Source organism: Protopterus annectens, chromosome 4.part0 (assembly GCF_019279795.1).
Source record: "Protopterus annectens isolate FY-2018-M chromosome 4.part0, PAN1.0, whole genome shotgun sequence".
Lineage (NCBI taxonomy): Eukaryota > Metazoa > Chordata > Ceratodontiformes > Protopteridae > Protopterus > Protopterus annectens.
In genome coordinates, this window is record NC_056733.1 from 736,695,168 (window position 1) to 736,715,506 (window position 20,339).

The window sequence follows — 20,339 nt, forward strand, 5'->3', positions numbered from 1 at the left end:
AAGGCATATGGACTGCAGATCAAAGAAATCTGCACATCAATCAAAAATAAATGCTAGCTGTACAGAATGCTCTGACAGCCTTCAAGGACCTCTTACATCCAGGACAGCTTATAATAAGGACAGACAACACCACAGTAATGTGGTACATAAACAAGCAAAGGGGTACACACTCCTACCCTTTATGCAGGCAAGCAATGACCTTGTGGAACACAGCACTGGCTTACCAAGTTCAATTACAAGCTCAATTCCTGCCAGGAAAAAAGAACACATTGGCAGATGACCTAAGCAGGAACATCATGGATCCCCACGTGTGGAAACTGGATCCACAAGTATTTGCAATGATAACTCAAAAATGGGGGCGCCCGGACATAGACCTGTTTGCCAACCCCCAAAACTATCAGCTATCAAAATTTTGCACCAGTACATTTCACCATCAAGCTTGAAAGGTGGACGCACTCTCATTCAGTTGGAAAATGCTGACAGTATATGCCTTTCCTCCATTGCCCCTTCTCACAAAGGTGCTGCTGAAAGTCAGGATGGAGAGACCCCGAATGATACTCATTGCCCCAGACTGGCCATGCCAGCACTGGTACCCACTACTAAGGAACATGGCCCACGGCCCACCATGGATTTTACCACAAATTCCTCATCTGCTAACACAGCAAGACAGTCAGATTCTACACAGCCAGCTCAAAACCTTAAATTTGGCTGCATGGAAAATCACCTAAGCAACCAGCCAGCTCCTGTTTCACAGGCTGTTATGGATGTCATTCTGGAGGCCAGGAGTCCCAGCACCAGGAAAGCCTACTCAGAGAAATGGAAAAGATTTTGTGCCTGGAACCAAGCTAAAGACCAAAATACCTTTGAGCCGGACATACCTCAGATTCTACAATATTTAACTGAGATGTTACACAAAGGGCTTTCTTTTTCATCTATTAAAATCCACGCCTCAGCTATTTCAGCTCACTACAACACGGATCCTCCCTTATTTTCACACCCACTACTAAGGCAGTACCACAGAGGGGCCAAAAACATTAGGCCTCCCAGGACAGCACCAACACTAACACCAACTTGGGACCTCAACTTTGTTCTGGAAAAACTTACGCTGCCACCTTTTGAGCCAGCTTTTATCGGCTGATTTGAAGTTCATATCATGGAAGACTGCCCTGCTGCTAGCAATTACTTCAGCCAGAAGAGTCTCAGAGCTACAGGCACTAATGACAGTAGAGCCTTTCCTCATTTTTCATCAAGACAGAGTTTCTCTATGAACCAACCCCTCCTTTATGCCAAAGGTGGTATCCAGTATGGCTCTAAATCAACCATCCATTTACCCACCTTCTTCCCAAATCCACAGAACAAAGGAGAAAGACTCCTGCACTCCTTGGACATTCACAGACAACTACGTTACTACTTGGATAAAACTAAGGTTTTCAGAAAATCTGACCAGCTTTTTGTATCCTATGCTACAGCATCTCAAGGAAAGGCTATCTCAAAACAGACCATTTCCAAATGGATAGGACATTGCATACGTTTTTGCTACATCCATCATGGAAAACCAGTTCCTGCTAGCATAAGGCCCCACTCCACCAGGGCAGCAGCTACATCTACAGCCTTCCTCAGGTGGGTGCCAACCAAGGATATTCTGGAAGCTGCAACTTGGAGTTCAGTACACACCTTCACCAAACACTATCACTTACCACTTTACTCTAAGTCTAGAGCTGGCTTCGCCACTGTAGTTTTGCAGGGCCTTCTAGCCTCCTCTAACCCTGTTTGGCTCCACCTCCCATCCTTAGCTTTGGGATTCAACCCAAGTGTGATGACTGCAGCAGGGTAACACGATGAACATAGTACAGTTTTGTACCTACCATAAATGTACATGTTCGAGTGTATACCCTGCTGCAGTCCAGGTTACCCTCCCTCCATCCCATCTGACCTAACTGAAACCTTTCAATACCTTAAAATCTGATACAACCTTTGTGGTGTATTTGCTTATAGCTGGAGGGATGTTTTGTTTGTGCTAAACTTTTATTATTGGAACTATCTACTGACCACCTTTTGGGGGGGCACCTGACATCTGGGGCAAGAAAAACTGAAGAAAATGGCGTTGGATGCCTCTTATATACTCCTGGCGCACTGACGTCAGGGAAAAAGTGACAGCAACCGATGCCTGACCAAGACTTTGGAATTCAGGCCGACTGCGGGACCGCCTGACGACAGGATAACCCAAGTGTGATGACTGCAGCAGGGTATACACTCGAACATCTACATTTATGGTAGGTACAAAACTGTACTTTATCAGGACTTCTTATATTCTGATGTTACTAAAACATGCATGCATGCGTGTGTGTGTGTGTGTGTGTGTGTGTGTGTGTGTGTGTGTGTGTGTGTGTGTTCGCTTGCATGTGCGTGGGTCTACTTCACAAAAGCGAAATCCCATAACACCAACATTTAAAATACTGAAAACATAACACTGAAATTCCATATGCATGAAATCTCAAAATACCGGCTGTGAAATCACCGACATCCATAGTCCCGACATATATAACCATATGACATATGTAGCAGGTCCTGTACATGTCCACAACACACTTTAAATCAACCTGATATTCCCCTGTAAGGACTGCAGCTCCCTGCAGTACTGTTCATGAACATCAAGATATACTCACAGTCCCAGTAACCATGTTTAAAATGACAACACACTGCCATAACGTTATGCATAACCTCAGTGTGTACTGCCGGAACCAATTAAACTACTCGTCACTTCCCACTTGACGTTACCTGTACCACTCCTGAAGTCATAATGCATAAGATGTGCAAACATGGTAGGAATGCATTATATCAGCAGCTAGGCACATGGAAGTACACCGTCCCTCCAAGAAGCAGTACTGTAGTACACTTAGGTGAATACCAATATAAATACAGCACCGGTACCGTGTATAAGGGATATAGTTTCCCCACTCCAAATCCAGAGCAGCATATCAGTAAGCCATAAAGAGAATTAATGAGGCTGGATAATGCCAACATTCTAACGCAATGTACAGCACCCTCCTGTCCAACTACATCTTTCACAGTAGTATGCAGTGCAATGATAACATAAAGCATGCCACGGTTCACACATTACCAGACGTCCATACGTGGATAAGCATACCAGGACCACAGGCATTACACATCGTAACTTCATATGTTGACAACCATTCCATTACTACCTGCATCACCCATGTGAACTCCAAATGATATACACATTACTATGATACCTGCGTAACTCACATCAGTTCCACAAAATACACCATGTCCCATTACGGAGTGCTTCACTCCTTGGTCTCCACCACTAGACAACAGGACATGCGTAACAGTGAGCTGTGCAGAAGGCAGCGACATTTTCAATAGCTTCGCTATGGCCTTCACGAATTCTGTTGGAGAGTAACACTCCTTATTACCCAACACATTTTGGAATTGTTCATGCCTCATAAGTAGCTTCTTGTTTTTGGGGAAGGGGAACTCTAAGTTCATCTACACAGTCCTGTTGTTTCACCACTGCTGACATGAGTACACTTATTGGTATCTCTAGTACCCAACAAACACTTCAACTGCATATGCCATGCCTCTATTGAGTTCTGTGTACGAGGAAGAAATAGTTGGTTCAACTCGTACACATTACAGAAAGCTATGGGAAATAGTGGTGGGAACCGGACAGATGAGGAAGTACTAGTATTAAACTTCCGCAGTTTGCCACAGACCTACCAGTCTGCAAAACATTTTAAGAGCTCTTTACCTTCTATTGGAAATATTTCTTTCAGATCCTGGAACGTGCTTTGCACCTCACATTCTTTAATAAATGCAAGGGCAGCTAAACACTTGACAGATAATTGAAACACTGGATCCCTGTTATATAAGAATGCCAGTCCCAAAGCCTCCACCTTCCTCCAAAGATTCTGCCCGAAATGGAAGAGGCACCCCTTAGATTGAGCACCAGGAACATTAAGCCACACACTCTTTACTGCAGCAATCTCAAAGTCACAGAGGACATATTTTACATCAACATGGAATCCATGCTCAGTCAGTAGATGAAGTAAGCAATGCCACATACAATTATAAGCCTTTAGTGATTTCTTAGACATGAGGCAATGTACTAGCGGTACTGCCTTGCTTTATGTACCGTACTTCACTAAGCCATGTAAGCGATACTATTGTCAGCAGGTTTCACCTTTAGTGAAGAACGTTCCATCCATTAACCAAATGCTTGCTCAGCTCACATCATACAAGTTTTTCAGTGTGGTGAATAGTAGAACTGTGTTGTCTGTGGCAGGATCATTCATATATTTGCTTATAAAACACCCTGTCTTCAATGGGAACATGTCAAGTCTATGTTGTGCATAGTGAGTGCTTCTTTACTATCTGTCATGCACATTTTGCGTCTCATACAGCCTATCTATTGTAAGATGGCTTTCCTCTTGGGTAGGCTATGTATAGTGTCTAGAGAAGTCAGTGCTACTGCATTCCACACAAGTAAACATTGCGTGTCTTGGCTGTATTCATCTCTAACTTTCAGTTGATGACACACACTATATTTCTCAACTTTTCCCGGATCGCCTGCATGATGGTGACCTACAGACCTTTCTAACCTATCACCAGTGGGAAGCAATGTTACAGCTCGACCCTTGCACTTTTGTGAGCATTTATACTTACAGCCCCAGTAATTTCTGGAATCCCTGTAACGTTCCAAATGGTATAAATACACATTGATTACCAATATTTCCTTATGTTTCTGTGATGTTATCATTCTATAAATCTGTCTGATCACTCCAGGTACTTCCTGTTGCATGTCAGCCATGTTTGTTTTAGTATGTGGTACAATGTTTTAAAGGTACTTTAAAGGTATAGTCCTCTCAGCGGTGTTACAGACTAATGTATTCTAACCATTACTTGTCGGGTATTTGGGATTTGTGCATGTGTAAGTTCATGCATATGGAATTTCGGTTTTATGGTCCCAGTATTTTAAATGTCGGTGTTATGGAATTTCGCTTTTGTGAAGTAGACCCATGTGGGTATGCAAGTGTCTGAACTTCTAAGTAAGATTTCCCATATATTAATACCAGATGCCATTTGCACACTATATAATGTTTTACCAAATGTCCATCTGTTTATCATAGCATTTGGCATGTTTCTTGCTTTAAGTGGCATTGCATGATGTACCATTTCTTTGAAAGTTTGAGTAATAGGTATAAAAGCTGTTAAAAAGCAGACATTTTGCCTTAAAAATAATCACTCTAGTAATTGCTCACATAGAGTATAACAGTGTTTAGAGATTTTCCCCCTCATTCCTTCCCTCACTCCTATGGGGTCTTGCCTGAATTTTCTTTTAATCTGGCCCCATGTGCATAACTCTTGCTAAGCTAGGGCACTTGCCATTTGCATGTCATTACTTCCTGATTCGAAGTCTCCCAGACTCATTTGACTCATCCTTTTCTATCTTGCACAATTTGTCACTATCAGACATGTACATAATGCTTAATTTTATTTGCCCCGTTCCTCTCCTTCTGTTTGCCTGCCTTTTTCTTGAAGCTGAGCTAAAGAAATGCAGGGATTTTGGTTATGTTTTTCTCATACCTGGTGTAGTGCTCCACAAGATCTCCCAGTTTCCTATATTTTTTTTTTGCCTCCATTCTAATCACTTATGTCACATGACACCTCACTACCTCTTCCTATCCAAAAAGTAGGCGTTTGGTTCCTGTTATGCCAACCTTTTGCACTTCACTCCATACTTAAAGCTCTTGGAGAACAGCCCTGTTGTTTTTTTCTCTTCCACCCTGCTTTCTCATTTCTTGTGGACTTTCCTCTGTGGAAGAGCCTTCTAGGAGAACTTTCTTTTATCAATGGAGGTACCATTTTATAGGTGGGTACTTGGAAGATGCTGCAGAGTTGTGGGGGGGCTCTCTAGATTCTTCAGTGAGACTACATTTGTACAATGATATGACAGCCACACTTATACTTTTACCGTCATCAGTTTCATAGCTTCTGAGAACGTTTTATGTAGTATTGTCTCATCTCTCATGAACAGGCATTGAGTCAGAAAAGGGTAGATACCTCATCAAAATGAATATTGTTTATCAGGATCCACATAAGTTATTCTTAAAAATGAACCTTGCATAATCAGAGCCAAGATTTCTTGGCTGATGTATGCATGTCTTATCTTGCTAATAGGAGGAGTCCCTGGAATGTAAGTCAGCTCTAAGGAAAAAAAAAAAACAAAAAAAAAACTGCTGTACCATTGTAGGTACATTTGCATCAAGAGCAAGAAGTGGAAAAGGAGCATTCCTTGTATGAATATGTTTTCTTAATGCCACATCTGACTGCTAAATCCCAAACCTTTTCAGTACCCACTCTGACAATGCTGTATTAGCATCAAAATAACCTGAGCTCTAAGCATTTGGCTTTTGAGCAAGACAACTAGAACACATTGGTTTGTTAACCAATTCCTGCATGTGTATAAGTAATGAAAAGGCAATTTTTTTGCAACCTTGGATCTATGATTCAGATGCTGGATAAATAAATGGCTAGGTATGTAGCGGGGATATTTCTTTGGAGGGGATGGGAGGAGGTATTTAACCTTCCTGCTGATGAGTTGACAGCAGAAGATCAGTGGCACATCATATGAAAGCTATTGATCATTCTGATTTGTCTTGTAAAAAAATAGGAGGCTGTACTGTGCCCTTGAGTAGAGAGAGAAAGGGGGGGGGCAAGTAAAAAAAAAGTACATTTTAGTGACAACAGGATACTGCATCATTTATTTACTGACGTTTGATTACTAGGAAAATCCAGCTGCATAGGAGCCTATTTTCAGTGGAGGTCCAGGGAGAAAACCTCCAAAGTATTACAGAAGCATTTTAAGAACAATAATTTTACATTTTTCAAAAATAATACAGTAAAAACAATAAAAATATGCAGTTTACATAGGTTCATAGGTTCATAGGTTTATACTAGGCTATCTCTGTCCAGCAGTGACCCAGATGATTCCGGTAAACCACCTGATCTCCCCCCACAGGTCTAGATTTCTCTTGAACAGAGTCTCTAACCCTGTTCTGTTGTCAAACCAGTTTGTTCTGTCCTGGGTATGGTTTTAAGTTTTGAGTTTTTTTTTCTACAATACCCGGGGTATTAACCGGTGGGTGTGTGTGCCTTTGCAAAGGTAAGGTAGGCTGTATGTTTTCCTTGGCCTTCCTCCTTAATGTGACTATCAAGAAGAAGAAGTCCAAGAAAAAAAAAGGCATGATCTTCCTTCTTGACAAACAAGCTGGGGTCGGTCCAATGTCTGCAAGTCCCCTATATCTTTGTTTATGAGCTCCATTATGATCCTCTCCATAGCTTTGCAGACTAGACTTGTTGCCTCCCTCTCAGCTGTTCATATGTTGTGTAATGTTGTGGGTTTTTGTTTGTTTTCATGTGATTTTGTATCATTTTGACTAATTTGTGAGTTTCCACCCAGGTTCCTAACATAGCTGAAAAAGGCCTATGATTGTTCCTGAAAATCTCTATCATTTTTTTTCTCATCTCTCAAAATTGATTTTAGTTGATTTTATAATTTTTAATTTTTTTTAATAATGATTGGGTTTACTGACTTTTATGGATTTTGTTCTATCATGTAATAGCTTTCTTCTCCTCTTATTGTTTAGTTTGTTAATGGGTCCACCAGACTGGCTGTTGGACTTTGTGGTTTGTGGGTTGGTTTTATTTTTTGATTGCCTGATCCATGCAGTCCCTGAGGTGTTCATAGAAGGCATTTGTAAGGCTAGGCTTGCTTGGTTGTGGTTTCTGACACTCAGGGGCCTTGAGGATACACCACCAGTCTGAGTAGTGTGTGAAGTTTGCTTTTAGAGAGTTTCTTCACTATTTTTTTTGTTTTGGGGGTGGGGCGGGATGTGATTTCCAGTGAGATTAGTTTATGATCAGATCTCACCAATGTCACCCAATGATGGTGTGTTTTATAATACAGTCCACCCAGTAATGAAGGAAGGAGGCTGGTTTCTTGAGAAGGCTGGGGTGGCCTGTAGCATGCTAGAATTTGTAGAGTGGTTTTTTGCATGTTGTGTTTGGTGCACCTGGATGGTTTCCATTTACCATGCTTTGACCAACCTGAGGTGTGAGTATCCTTTATGAATATGGATACACCGGAATGTGGGGAGTGGTCCCTTTTTGGGGTTTGGGGGATGATGAGATAAACCCATTGAGTGCGGTCTTTCGGGAGCCTCCTGAACCAGTCTTTCAAGTTACAGCAACACAGATGTTCTTCCATACTGAGAAGGCGAGAAGAAGTGCCGGTCGTGATTTAGATTTTTAGACTTGGCATTGAGCAGCATTACAATTTCTTCTTCCTTTTTTTTTTTTCTAGGGTGGTAGGTTTAGATTTGAGCCTTGCCTAAAAAGGCACTATGGGGGAGATTGTTTAAAGCTGATCATCTTGTCTCTATGTTGTGGCATCATTGGTGAAGGAAGGAGGGATGCTCCCAGGGTTAGGGGTAATCCTGCCTGGGCTACATACATAATCAGAGAGCTTCTCTCTCTTTTCATGCAGTCCAGGGAGGTACGTCTCAGGTCGTTCACACCAGCATGGACAATGACTGTGTCATATTTATTATGTATGTGTTGTGTTGTGGGGTGTGTGAGGTAGCAGTTTGTTGTGGTGTCTGCTTTGGAGGCCTCTGCTGTTTAGGAAATTTTTTTTTAGAGCTCCAGAGCATGTCTTTGTGTGTGTTTATGTGTTTGATTCAGTGGAGTGGTAGCATTATGTGAGGCTGGTTTTGTGGTGTGTGTAGTTGCCTTCTCCTCCTGTCTGGTCTTGCCACATAATGTGAAAACATTGGTTAAGAATGGATACAACTTGTATGACAATGATTTAATATTTAGCCAGTTTACAGAAATTAAAGCCAAGTTAGTATAATACAAATAGGAACTGCAATATGAATTAGGAGAAAAAAACATGGTTACGGCAGATTTAGATAGGGAGTCAGGGGAGAGAAATTGATTGAAGTAAGGAAGTGAGCGAAGAAGGGGGAGTAAAGAAATGTAAGGTATGAACAGGTACTTTTTCGTATTTGGGGATATAGTTTATCCAGGGTTGAGCAAGAACAGAGACAGATTTTGGTTAGAAGTTTTTCAGGATGGTTTTAAAAGACTGGAGGGAGGGTATTGGCTTAATAGATACTGGTAAGGATTTCTAGGCCTTAGCAACATGGTACATTTATGGACCATGCCCAGCAGATTTGATAACTTCGTGGGCAGAGGGGAGTTTTTGGTCATTGGATCGTAATGACAGAGTGGGAACACAAGTGTTTCGAATGACATTTAGTTCTGGACAAAGCAGATTTATGCTGGTTAACTTTATAGGTGATCAGAAGCTGTATATTTATTTATTTTATTTCTTTATTTTACATTTGTTGACTGGGATAGTCCAACTGGATGTATGTCCATTTTCGGTGGAGACCCGGGGAGAAAAGCTCCACAAGTTTAAAAAAAAATACATAAAGACAATGATATTTACAAACACATTGGAACTATTAATTAGAAAGTCACACAAAAAATGTCAAAAAAATGAAATATAGTGAATATTCATTGGAAGCAGTACATGGGCACACTCGTACTGTAAAATTACACATGAGGTCCAAAGAGTAGACTGGTTATAGTTGATAAAGTCAAACAATATATACATAGGTGCATACCTTAAATAAGATAATGCGATAAGAAGCATGGTATTGTGGGAAGGATTAATTATTGAATCTGGGTTAGCACAGGGACATAGCCAGTGTGATTTAAGTTAGGGTTTAAGTTTACTTTTAAATAGGTTAGCTGAGGATAGGGAAGTTAGGTGATTGAGGAGACTGTTCCATGTTTTACCCACTGTATTAGAGAACAGTGTGTCCCCTGCAGAGTTATTAGATTTATTTATTTGTACTAGTAGTTTGTTAGATGAGCGTAGGGTTTTGAGATTATTTTAGGGGGTGACTAGGGAAGTGAGTATAGGTGTATTTTCTGGTTGATACAGGATTTTGTGGGCTACTATTACTTGATTGAATACTATTAGATTTGGCAATTCTAGCCAGCCTAGTTGATTCAGATTGATACAGTGATGGGTTCTATAGGAGGACCCTGCAGCAAATCTGGCAATATTGTTGTAAGAGGTAGACAGTTTGTTCAGAGTACTAATTTGGTAAAGATAGGAGAGACATAAAGGTGTATGTGATAGTTGATGGGATGGATCTAACCAATTTAGGTTCATAAGTGTGTACTAGGCTAATGGTCCTGGATCTTTACAAGCCTCGTCCATAGAAGTGCCCTGGCATCATGCCACCGACATTAGTTCCCAGTGCCTCTATCAAGTAGAACCACTGGAGTGATCCTCAGGGTGAACTTTCTATTTCCCATCCACTCATCAAGATTTCTCTTGAAGGGGGCCAGTGAGGTGCTTTGCTTGACATGTACGGGAAGTCTATTCCAGAACATGGGCAATTTCTGGGTTGTGAACCTGTCCCTCCAGCATGTTCTGTTGATTGTGGTGATGAGGTTGAGGTCTCTGGAGCGTGTGGTGCAGAGTGATTGGGATTTCTTTAGATGTAGCTTAGGCTTTTTAGTGCTGTACAATGGTGGGTTCTGAAAGAGGTATTTGCTGCAAATTTAGCCACTTTATTGTAGGATTGTTCAAGTGTGGCTTTTTGTGATGCTTGGAAGTTAGTAAGCATACGAGTGCCATAAAGTAGTGATAAGAGGAGGGAAGTAGTGGTAAGTGTAATTTTAGTTGTGTTGGTGAGAGTGGTTTTGGTTCTGTAAAGTGTCCCTAGTTTTTGGTGAGTTTTTATGCAGTTTTTTATATATAGGTCAAAGCCAAGATTGAAAAAAAAAACAAAACAAAAACAAACCAAGAAGAAACTTCTCATTGTGGAGGGTGTGAAGTTCACTCCTTGAATTATGTTATGCACCTAGCTCACTGTGGACCTTTTAGAACTTGAAGGAAACATCCCTAATTTTTTTACAAAAATGCGAACTACTGTGGCAGCTGAAATTTAACTCTTTTTAGAAAACTGGTACTTTTATTATTGCTCCTTAAAAATCATACTAGAACTCAGAAAATTGCCCCACTGTTTAAAAGACTATTAAATGTCTGATATGGGACTCATGCTAATATTGTTAAAGATAAATATCAAACATTGTAGATATTTTACAATGAAAATAACTGACATTGGTGCTGTTTTCTGATACACTTGAGTGCACTTTTACTTATTCAAGCTAAGTGCATTAGATGCCACACTTGAATAGATCCCTAGGGTCTTAATGCTTTATTTTTAACATTTTTCACTGTATTTCCACCTTAGCAATTATAGCTGTGGTTTTCACCTTACGTAGGTGTTCACTTGTGGATTTATATATGTGTTCATTAATATTATGATGTGTTTTTACACATAAACCTGATGAAGTATTTATTTGGTATGAAAATGAACTTTGTTAAAAGTGTTTCAGTTTATAAGTATTAATATATTTTTTTATGATGGCTGTCCAGTGGTAGATCTTTTGTTAGTTAATTAATTAGTCATTTTGTTAGTGAGTTAGTTTCTTAATTAATAAGTTGTTTTTATTTTATATATTTTAATTTGTCTCTAGTTTTTTATTTTCAGTTCTAAGGTAGCACAGTTTCAGCTTACATTACAGTGTTAAGGGAGAAAGGGGCCTGGTTAAAGGAATGAGTTTAATGCTTTTATTGCTCTTAACAGAACCACCCTGTGTAACCACTCTCTTGCTCCAAATGACCTGATTATATATAAATAATGTATGTTTTATGCTTTTTATTGTACTCCGCTAGGATTGCTTATTTGTGTATTTCAATAAAGGATATTCTACTGTTTTCTATTTTATTATTTACAGTACATATTTTATAGTTCGATTTTTATTGGTGAACTAGATGCTCAACATAATTCAAGGAGAGAACTTCACACCCTCCACGCTGCAGAGTTTCTTCTTGGTTTATTTTTGACCTAGTATACATTGCATGATGTTTTTTCTGAGACTTTGAGGGATTTTATGAAGTTTTCTTTCGAACTTAAGATTGCCATTCACTATCATCCCTAATAATTTGCTGTGAGAAGTGACTTCAATGGCTGCATTATTAAGAGACAGAATTTTAAATTTTGTTTTTTCATGAGAGAAGGATTTGGGGAAAAAAGTAGCAGTAGTTGTTTGGGTGGGAGGGCAGTTGAGCATGAATTCTACATTTATAGACATGTTTCAGTGGCTCCAGTGCAACTATTTTGAGTATGTACCTTTACCTCCTAGTGGATGTGGCCTGAGCCTTTAAAAATTAAATTATCACCTTACAATTCTAACAAATACTCATTGACAGAGGTCAAATATCAATACAATTGTGTTGTGTTGTGTCCATCATGCTTCAAGAAAAAATTTTTTTAAACCTTGTATGTAGCATGGTTTTGAATTATTTATAATAAATATAAGTAATATTTATTGCCCTAGAGGAGCAGTAGGAGTTAACTGCAGATGCACCTGGAGGCGTCACTCGGATGAAATGAGTTAAAGCTTCCTGACTAATGTTTTGGAGCCAGGTTGTCTGATGTGCATGTAAGTATGGAGTCATCTGTGTATTGTATTAGGGAGGCCTGCTATGTGGAGATTCTTGGTGAGAATGCTAAAGAGGAGGGCACCAAGTGGTGGCTGGGAGGAATGGAGACATATTTTACTGATAATCTTTTGACAAGTAGCTATTGAACCGTAGAAGAGTTGGCGGAGATAGACCTAGTGAGGACATTTGAAGTAGAAGTTTGCATAGCAAACTATGTTGAATGCATTAGACAATTCTAGAAATAAGGCGGAGACTTGTTTGGTGTTATCTGTAGGTTTATTGACATTATGTGTGAAGGTTAGAAGTGCACTGTTTGTACTATAGGAGGTACAGAAGCTAAGTTTTGTGGGGGGCTAGGAGTTCTTCCTGCAGGAAATAGTGTAGCAATTATTTTTGAATACATTTTCAAGTATTTTTTTTTGGGGGGGGGGGGGCTAAGATTACTATAGGTCTAAAGTTAGTGATGTCTGTTTTATTTCCTCCTGTGTGAAGAAAGATGATGTGATTTTTCCAGAGAAAGGGAATGTGGGATTTTTGGATTGACCTATTTATAAGGATTGAAACAGGTAAGGCAATGCTATTGGCTGATGTTTTAAGATGCTCACTTGGAAGGTCATTAGCTGAAGTAGAGCATAGTTTGAGCTTGTATAAAAGTAGTTTTATATAGTACATGGGCACAGGTTTGAAGTTCAGTGTGGATGTAATGATATATGGCTGCTAAGCAGTGTTGGGATTAGATATTGGGTAATCCTTTGTTAGGGATTTTATACTATCAGTGAACTAAGAGTTGAATTTGTATTGCACTTTCAAATGGTGAGTAATTGAGAGAGGGGCTTGGATTGAATTTTTGGCTGGGATGTAAGATTTCTTTTATGGCTGACTAAGAATTTTTAGGGTTGTGTTTACTGTTGTTCTGAAGGTTGTTATAATATGTTTGTCTTCATTTATTTGCTTTTAGTACAGTTGTAAAGCACTCTGAAGTTTGAAATATTGTGGTGGTTTATTTATTTTTTTATTGTTTTTAATTTACAGAGGTGTTTTCTTTTCCAGGTCCTGGCGATTTATAAAGACCTCCCTCAGCACATTCTGAATGCTCTCTCTACTAATTACTTATCACCATCTGTTACTGAGGTATATAGGACTGCGCTGCAGCTGCAGAGAGAGGCATGTCTGTTGGAAATGCTACCATTATCTGAGGATGAGCTGGCAAGCCAATGGGCACGGCATTGGCTTGGGACCCTCACTGCAGCCTTAACCTCTGAAGATGCCTTCTTGCAAAATAATGCTTCTAACTACTTGCTGGTCTGGACCCTCCGCATTTTTCCTTCAGCATTCCAGCTGCTAGTAAACCAGTTCAGCTGTGGACAGCATGCAGAGTTGCGAGCAACCATCACTCTGCTCAGTGTAAGAAGAATGATCACAGGTGTACTTCCTTATGATACCGAGACCTTAAAGATGCTTCGGGTGTGTATGCATGCACAGGATGAGAGCACACGTCTAGCTGTAATTGGACTTCTTTGTCGAAGCCCCAAAACTAACCAGGCCCTTACAGATGTAGAACTGGATCTTTTAAAGGAGATCCTTCCTTTGAATATGAACAGTGATTCTTCATCTTTCAGACAACTGCTACATGCTAACATGAAGAAAGCACTGGTGAGGCTGAGGGATAGTTGCTTGCTTTTACTCCGACAAAGAAAGGGAAGGAAAACTTCCATAGGGTCTCATCAGAAAATATGTTTGGTTCATCCCAATGACTCACTGTCTGCTGGAGTAGGTGACTATAGCTTCATTTATTTAAAACTTTCCGTATAAGTTTGCAGAATGTGATATCAGGCATGCCTCTTAGTTATGGACTCCTGTTCAGTGCTTTGGTAAATTCTTTAGCCTGTTGCCATACTCCTCCCAACAACTTTGTCTGCTGGACCCTGCCTAATGACTCCATAATCAGTACTGAATCAGCCCATTTGTTTTGCTGAGGTGAAAATCCTGCAGCTCATTAATTCCTGCCTGGGAAGTCCAGTCAGTTCATTTGCTTTTCCAGAGGCAAGAGCTTGGTGGTGGGGGAGCTAGCTAGTTAGGGAGGTCCTGCAGAGCTGTCTCCCCTCAGTGATGCCCTTGAGCTCTACAATACGGTCAACCACACACACACACACACACACACACACACACACACACACACACACACACACACACACACACACACACACACACACACACACACACGCACTGATTTCTAAGTTGCTAAGTACTATGCATTGCTTGGCAGCATATGCTCTGCAAGCTCATGCCCGATAACTGCAACACTCATTGTTTCCACTAGGTGTCACCCAGATGGTCAGCCAGGGCTGCCTCTCTCTTACCAGGATGGGTGAGCCGACAACAGCCACTCAAGTCTCCCCCCAACATCTTTATTAGATTTCCACATTAGATCAAGGCAATGTTACATTTATATAAATGAAAAACATACAAAATGATATCACTTTAATTGTAAACAGTTTACATCACAGACACCATTGAAACAACTGTAGCTGTAAACATAATAAATCACTTATAAATCTTCTAGCCATTGTCAATTAAGCATTATATAGCTCATTCAAATCCTGCCTCTTAAATTTCATTCTTGCTTATACTGTTACCACAATTCCCATTTTGTCTATGTAGTTTGCTCCTTCCCTTTTCTAAAGATCCCAATTCCAGTTATTTTATCTCTGTTACTATATTCACTACTTCTAGTAAAGTTGGTCTAGATTTTGATTTCCATTTTCTAGTAATTGCTTTTTTGGCAGCCACCATAATTAGACTCAGCAAGGCTTTACTATGTCTAGGCAATTCTGATTCTGTAGCATAACTCCCCAGTCAGTCCAATCCGCCCACCCAGCATGTCCGACAGAGCGGCCCCCAGGGAATCCCAAAAGTCTGCCAGCTCATCACACCTCCAAAAAATATATTCCCAGCTACTTCTTTCTTGCCCGTAACATCTCCAGCATTTGCTATCCACCTGAGGAAAAATTCTTTGGAGTCTACTTGGGGTATAAAAGTACCTATGTAAACATTTCCAGGCAAAGATCCTAAATCTTCTAGACTTTGTTGCATATTTGGGAGATATACATATATCCTGCCATTGTCTCTTTGTGAATTGCTTATTCAGTCTCTCTTCCCAGTCCTTTCTAAGCTCCTCTGATTGATTCTTGTAATTATCATGCAGTATTTCATATGCTTTACTAATTATTCCTTTTTTAATGGCAGCTTCTGTTCTAGATACTATTAAAAACTCTACCAGTGCTGGTCTTTCATTTAGGAACCCCCCGTTTCTTTCCCTTTGCCTATACTCTGATATCAATCCTTGGTAGGGAAGGCAATCTCTAACTTGCAGTCCAAGTATATTCTTGTCCTCTTCCCATTCTATTACCTTTCCCTTTCTAGTTATTTGCTCCCCATACCTTGGTTCCATTGCCAATTTTCTATAATAAATTCCAGCCCCCTCTTGCCTATTATCTGTACCCCTGACCACAGTCAACCCTATTGACAAAATCTCTTTTCGCCATTCTCGTGCAGGTTTGGTTCTTAGAATACTCCCTGCTATTTTATGAATATAATACTCTGTATGATTTTGGTTGTTCTACTTAAGAGATTGCATCCAAAATCCATATCTCTCCTTATTTCTTGAGTTTCCTTCCTGCGGCATCATCGTCCCTTTCCACCTTGAATTATAGTTTTCTGCTTGTGCTATGTATAAGAGCCTTAACTGTGTTGCGCTAAAATACTCTCTCAAATTAGGTAATCTTAGTACAGCCACTCAGTCTTATCCTCTCCTGCCCACCACCTCCAGTGCTGCCCATGTCACTAATCAAACATGTCTGATCTGGGGCGCAGTCAGGGCTTCATCCCTCCATTCACATCATCGTCACCCCCCCAAAAAAATCACTTGCGTCTGGAGGGTTTTAGGAAGTTAACAAAGGCAAAATAAAATAAATCAGTAAATAAACCAAACAGTGGTGTGATAGCAGGGGCTCTGTTACTTGTATGAAAGCTATTGCTGTTTCTTATATGTTTATTTATTTATTTTTTATTGGATGGGTTAGTCCCACTAGACCAGAGTCATCATTTCAGGAGAGAACTGAGGTGGTATTCATACTGACTAATGGAAATTTGGCCAAGGCAGTAGGTAATTTTCCTACTTTTCTTTTCTATAAGAGCCATGGGATCTTTTTCATCTATCTGAGCTATCACCAACTTTGGCAGATGGGCCCTGAGGTGAACATCTCATGCAAACAACAGCACACTCAAGAGGGCAGTATTCCCCCATACACTTAGTTATGCTATACTACAATGTCAGTATTAGAAAATTAATCCAGAGACCTGGTATGAGAATAGAACCCACAGCTTTCTGATTTTCCAGAAACAAAGATGACTGTGTTTCCTATCGAGCCACTGACACTGTTGGTCGTTCAGTGGAAACCACTTATGGTGTTTTCTTGTCAAAACCTAACTGAAATGGAATCAACAAAGATGAAATTGGTTACTTCAGTATTAGGCAAGCAACCTTGTGTAGACTTTGCCATTCATCTTGTATTCCATTGCCATTCCCATGACGTTTAATATTGCTCATGTTTCACCATTTCCTTGCCTGGTTGGTTGCATTCCTTTCTTAGGTGAATGCTTGTCCTTTGTTGGGCCGGGCTGTAGCATTGTGCTATAATCTGACTGCACCTACTGAATTTCTAATGTTAGTCATGACCAAAAGCTGCAGTTCTGTCCACTAACTCCACTTACTTTTGAGCACTTTTCCTAATTTTGCATGTCCACATACTGCAGTTTTGGGCATTGAACCTTCCCTTCCTCTTGAATATTCTGGGTTGTCTGTAGTGGCAAATAAACTGCAGTATCAGATTGTACTTTGGAGGTATAGCTTAGAACCTGCCAGTAGAGAAGGCTTTTTCTGTAGCTGTCAATTAATTTGCCAGTAGGGCTAATTATTATTAACAGCTCATCCCTTTGTTATCCAAGGCAAAAGTGACAGGTGTTGCCCTCTTGTTTGACCACTGATTAGTATGTGGTTTGACAATAAACTTTCCCAGGGGAAGCCCCCCCCCCCCCCCCAAAAAAAAATACCATTCTGACTCTTGAATATAGTTACAAGCTTTACCTGGGTGTATGAAACAAAATAAAACAATATACAATAGACTTTGTCCTTCTTTGTTTGGTAATCACTGAATGGTACAACTGAAATAAAACATTAAGGAATGGTATAGACTTTAGTAGTGAGGTTTTATTACAAAACACATTCATGTTTGAAGAAGTCTGTCAAAGCAAAGTAATGGATTGCTGACAGTTCTGTGTTTGCTAGCCTTCTATTTGGTGTAATTTAATAGAAATGTTATTCGTTAAGTTATTCTTCAATGATTCCTTCTAGTTCAGTGACGTAGTGTGGAGCTGGATCTTGTTGAGGATGCCAGCCTTTTTCAACACACCCACCCACAAAAACCACATGGCGCACACACCTGTCCTACAAGCAATTTGGAGGCCCAACAGTTCACATATGGTATGTCTTTGGTTTGTGGGAAAAACTGGAGCACTTGGTAAAAAACTGTGCAGACAGAAGGAGGATATAAAGATTTTATACAGAAGATACGTCATCTGAGAAATGAACTGCAGAACCAAGAACTGTGTAGCAACAATGTTAACTGCTGCACCACTGTGCTGCCGTAATTTAATCTTCTACTGGGTAGGTTTCGGTACAGCCTGAGAAGGTGTAGCCTAATGAACAGTAAAACACTGAGAAGTATATTTTATAGACATGCAAAAATCACAGTAATTATAAGAAAATTGCTCAGTATTTGTTTCCTTTAGTGAGGAAGATTTTCTTTGATAACTTCATTTTTACAGAATGCTCTGCTGTATTGTGCTTGTTTCATGCTGTGTTTCAACCTTACTTCCTTGGCTTACGTGATTGTCGTCATGTGCAGATTTTGTGGAGTGGATGACAAAGCTGGTAATTTCCTCACTTGCACCTGGCATGAACTACCAGCGGAAGAAGACTGCTCTCTTGCTACTGTCTGCTGTGTTAGAGACCTGCACTGATAGCTGGACACCAGAGAAGAAGAAGGGTCAGCCACCTGGTAAGTGACAGCAGTGGGCTACAGCAAGGTCTTTTTTTTTTTATTATTGATTTTTTTAAGTTTGCAGCTTTTTGGATACTTTGGCTACAGTACAAAAACAAGATTAAAATAGAATTATCAGAATTAGCATCTGGGGTCAGAAAGACATCCTTCTGCCGGATCCCATGGTGTAGAGGAATGAAGTCCTGACTGCAGTTCTGGTTGCTGGGGTTCTTTTGGCGGCTTTGGTACAGAAGGGGCCAGGCAAGGAGGGAAAGGAGTGAAGGTGTGTGACCCGCCTGACTCTCCAGAGGGAGGCATAGGAATGGGCACTCAACTTTGTACCCAGGCTGTGAGGAAGGGCCAGCATATTCAGCCCATTGCACACCCCGTTCCTTCATGAGCCGATCATGTGCCAGTATTCTTAGAGTAGGAAACTTCCACGCTACCCCAATGGTTGCTTACATGAGTGCCTCTCCCAGCAACCCTCACCCAGATGATGGGAAGGAAATGGGCTAATCGGATGGGTGGGGGCTGATGATTAGCAAACAGTGAAGTTAAAAAAAAATGGAGGAAAAAAGGACAACCTTCTGAGTAGTATAGCAAAGGTAAGGGACTGCTGTGGTCCTTTGGTAGTAAAGTCACACATCCTGGCACTCTGCTGGGGAGTCTGATTAAAGTAGTCAATTTGGGATTTAAGTGTAGTAGACAACTGAGGGCTTGGGCTTATCACTTCCATCACGTGTGAATTTGTGATGTTCTTGTACATTTCCACATGCTGGAGAGAAGTTGCCTTTCAGACAGTTCCTGTTGCTTTGCAGGTTGTCACTGCTTTTTGATATTTAGTGTGTCCTGACAGGCACAGGATATGTGTGTCAGCTAAGTGCCATACATTGGGATTGGTTGGTGAGGTTTATGGGACTAAGTTGTATGGGTGGCCAGGAATGTTGAGGTTCAGTAAGATATGGAATGTGCCATTCACCATTGGAGAATGAGACAAAATAGGGATATTGTTGTAGGTGCATTAAAGTGATAAGACAGTATGACTGAAGGAACATAGGATAATAAGGTGTAAATTAGGTTAGCTAAAAAGTTGGGCAGAGGTAGGTAAAAATGCAAAAATGAAACGTGTTTGCAGAGGATACTGGGGTAAGGTTGGTAATAACTTATTTGTACTAAGAATTAGTAGGCAAAGAAGGTGATAACTTGATTGGAGAGAAAACAGTTATGGGTCAGATTATATGATGTGGCTTATTGGAGCAGATGGGAGGGTCAGACAAGTGATAGAATTAGATGAGTCAGTGTAAACAAGGTAGTTAAGGTGGGTGCTATGTTTGGATGGATGACAAATATTGATGCTTTTGGGTCTTCAGTGACAGGCAGAATAAGTTGTTTGGGTAAATCACTGATAATGAAGTGCAGTGGGTTTGGGTGGCCCAGGAATGATTAAGTAAAGTCCATGTTGGGGATTCTTGGGTTGAAGACAGTGCAGAATGAGGTAGATAAGGATTATGTGATAACGCGATTATTGAGTTTCAAGGGTGACGACTATAAAACTAAGATAAGCAGTAATGTGGAACGGCTAAGGGCTGGTGGAGATGACGAGTTTATGTGCAGAGTTCAGT

General features: G+C 40.4%; 1 protein-coding gene across 1 annotated transcript in view; it reads left to right on the forward strand.

Annotated features, from left to right (window-relative positions):
- The window catches only part of LOC122799562 (thyroid adenoma-associated protein homolog), a 672,025-nt gene that overhangs the window by 164,133 nt on the left and 487,553 nt on the right, over positions 1-20,339 (forward strand). The window contains exons 11-12 of the mRNA XM_044068695.1: positions 13,667-14,390; positions 18,583-18,735. Coding sequence (XP_043924630.1) covers positions 13,667-14,390; positions 18,583-18,735 — 877 coding nt within the window. The remainder of the gene's footprint in view (positions 1-13,666; positions 14,391-18,582; positions 18,736-20,339) is intronic.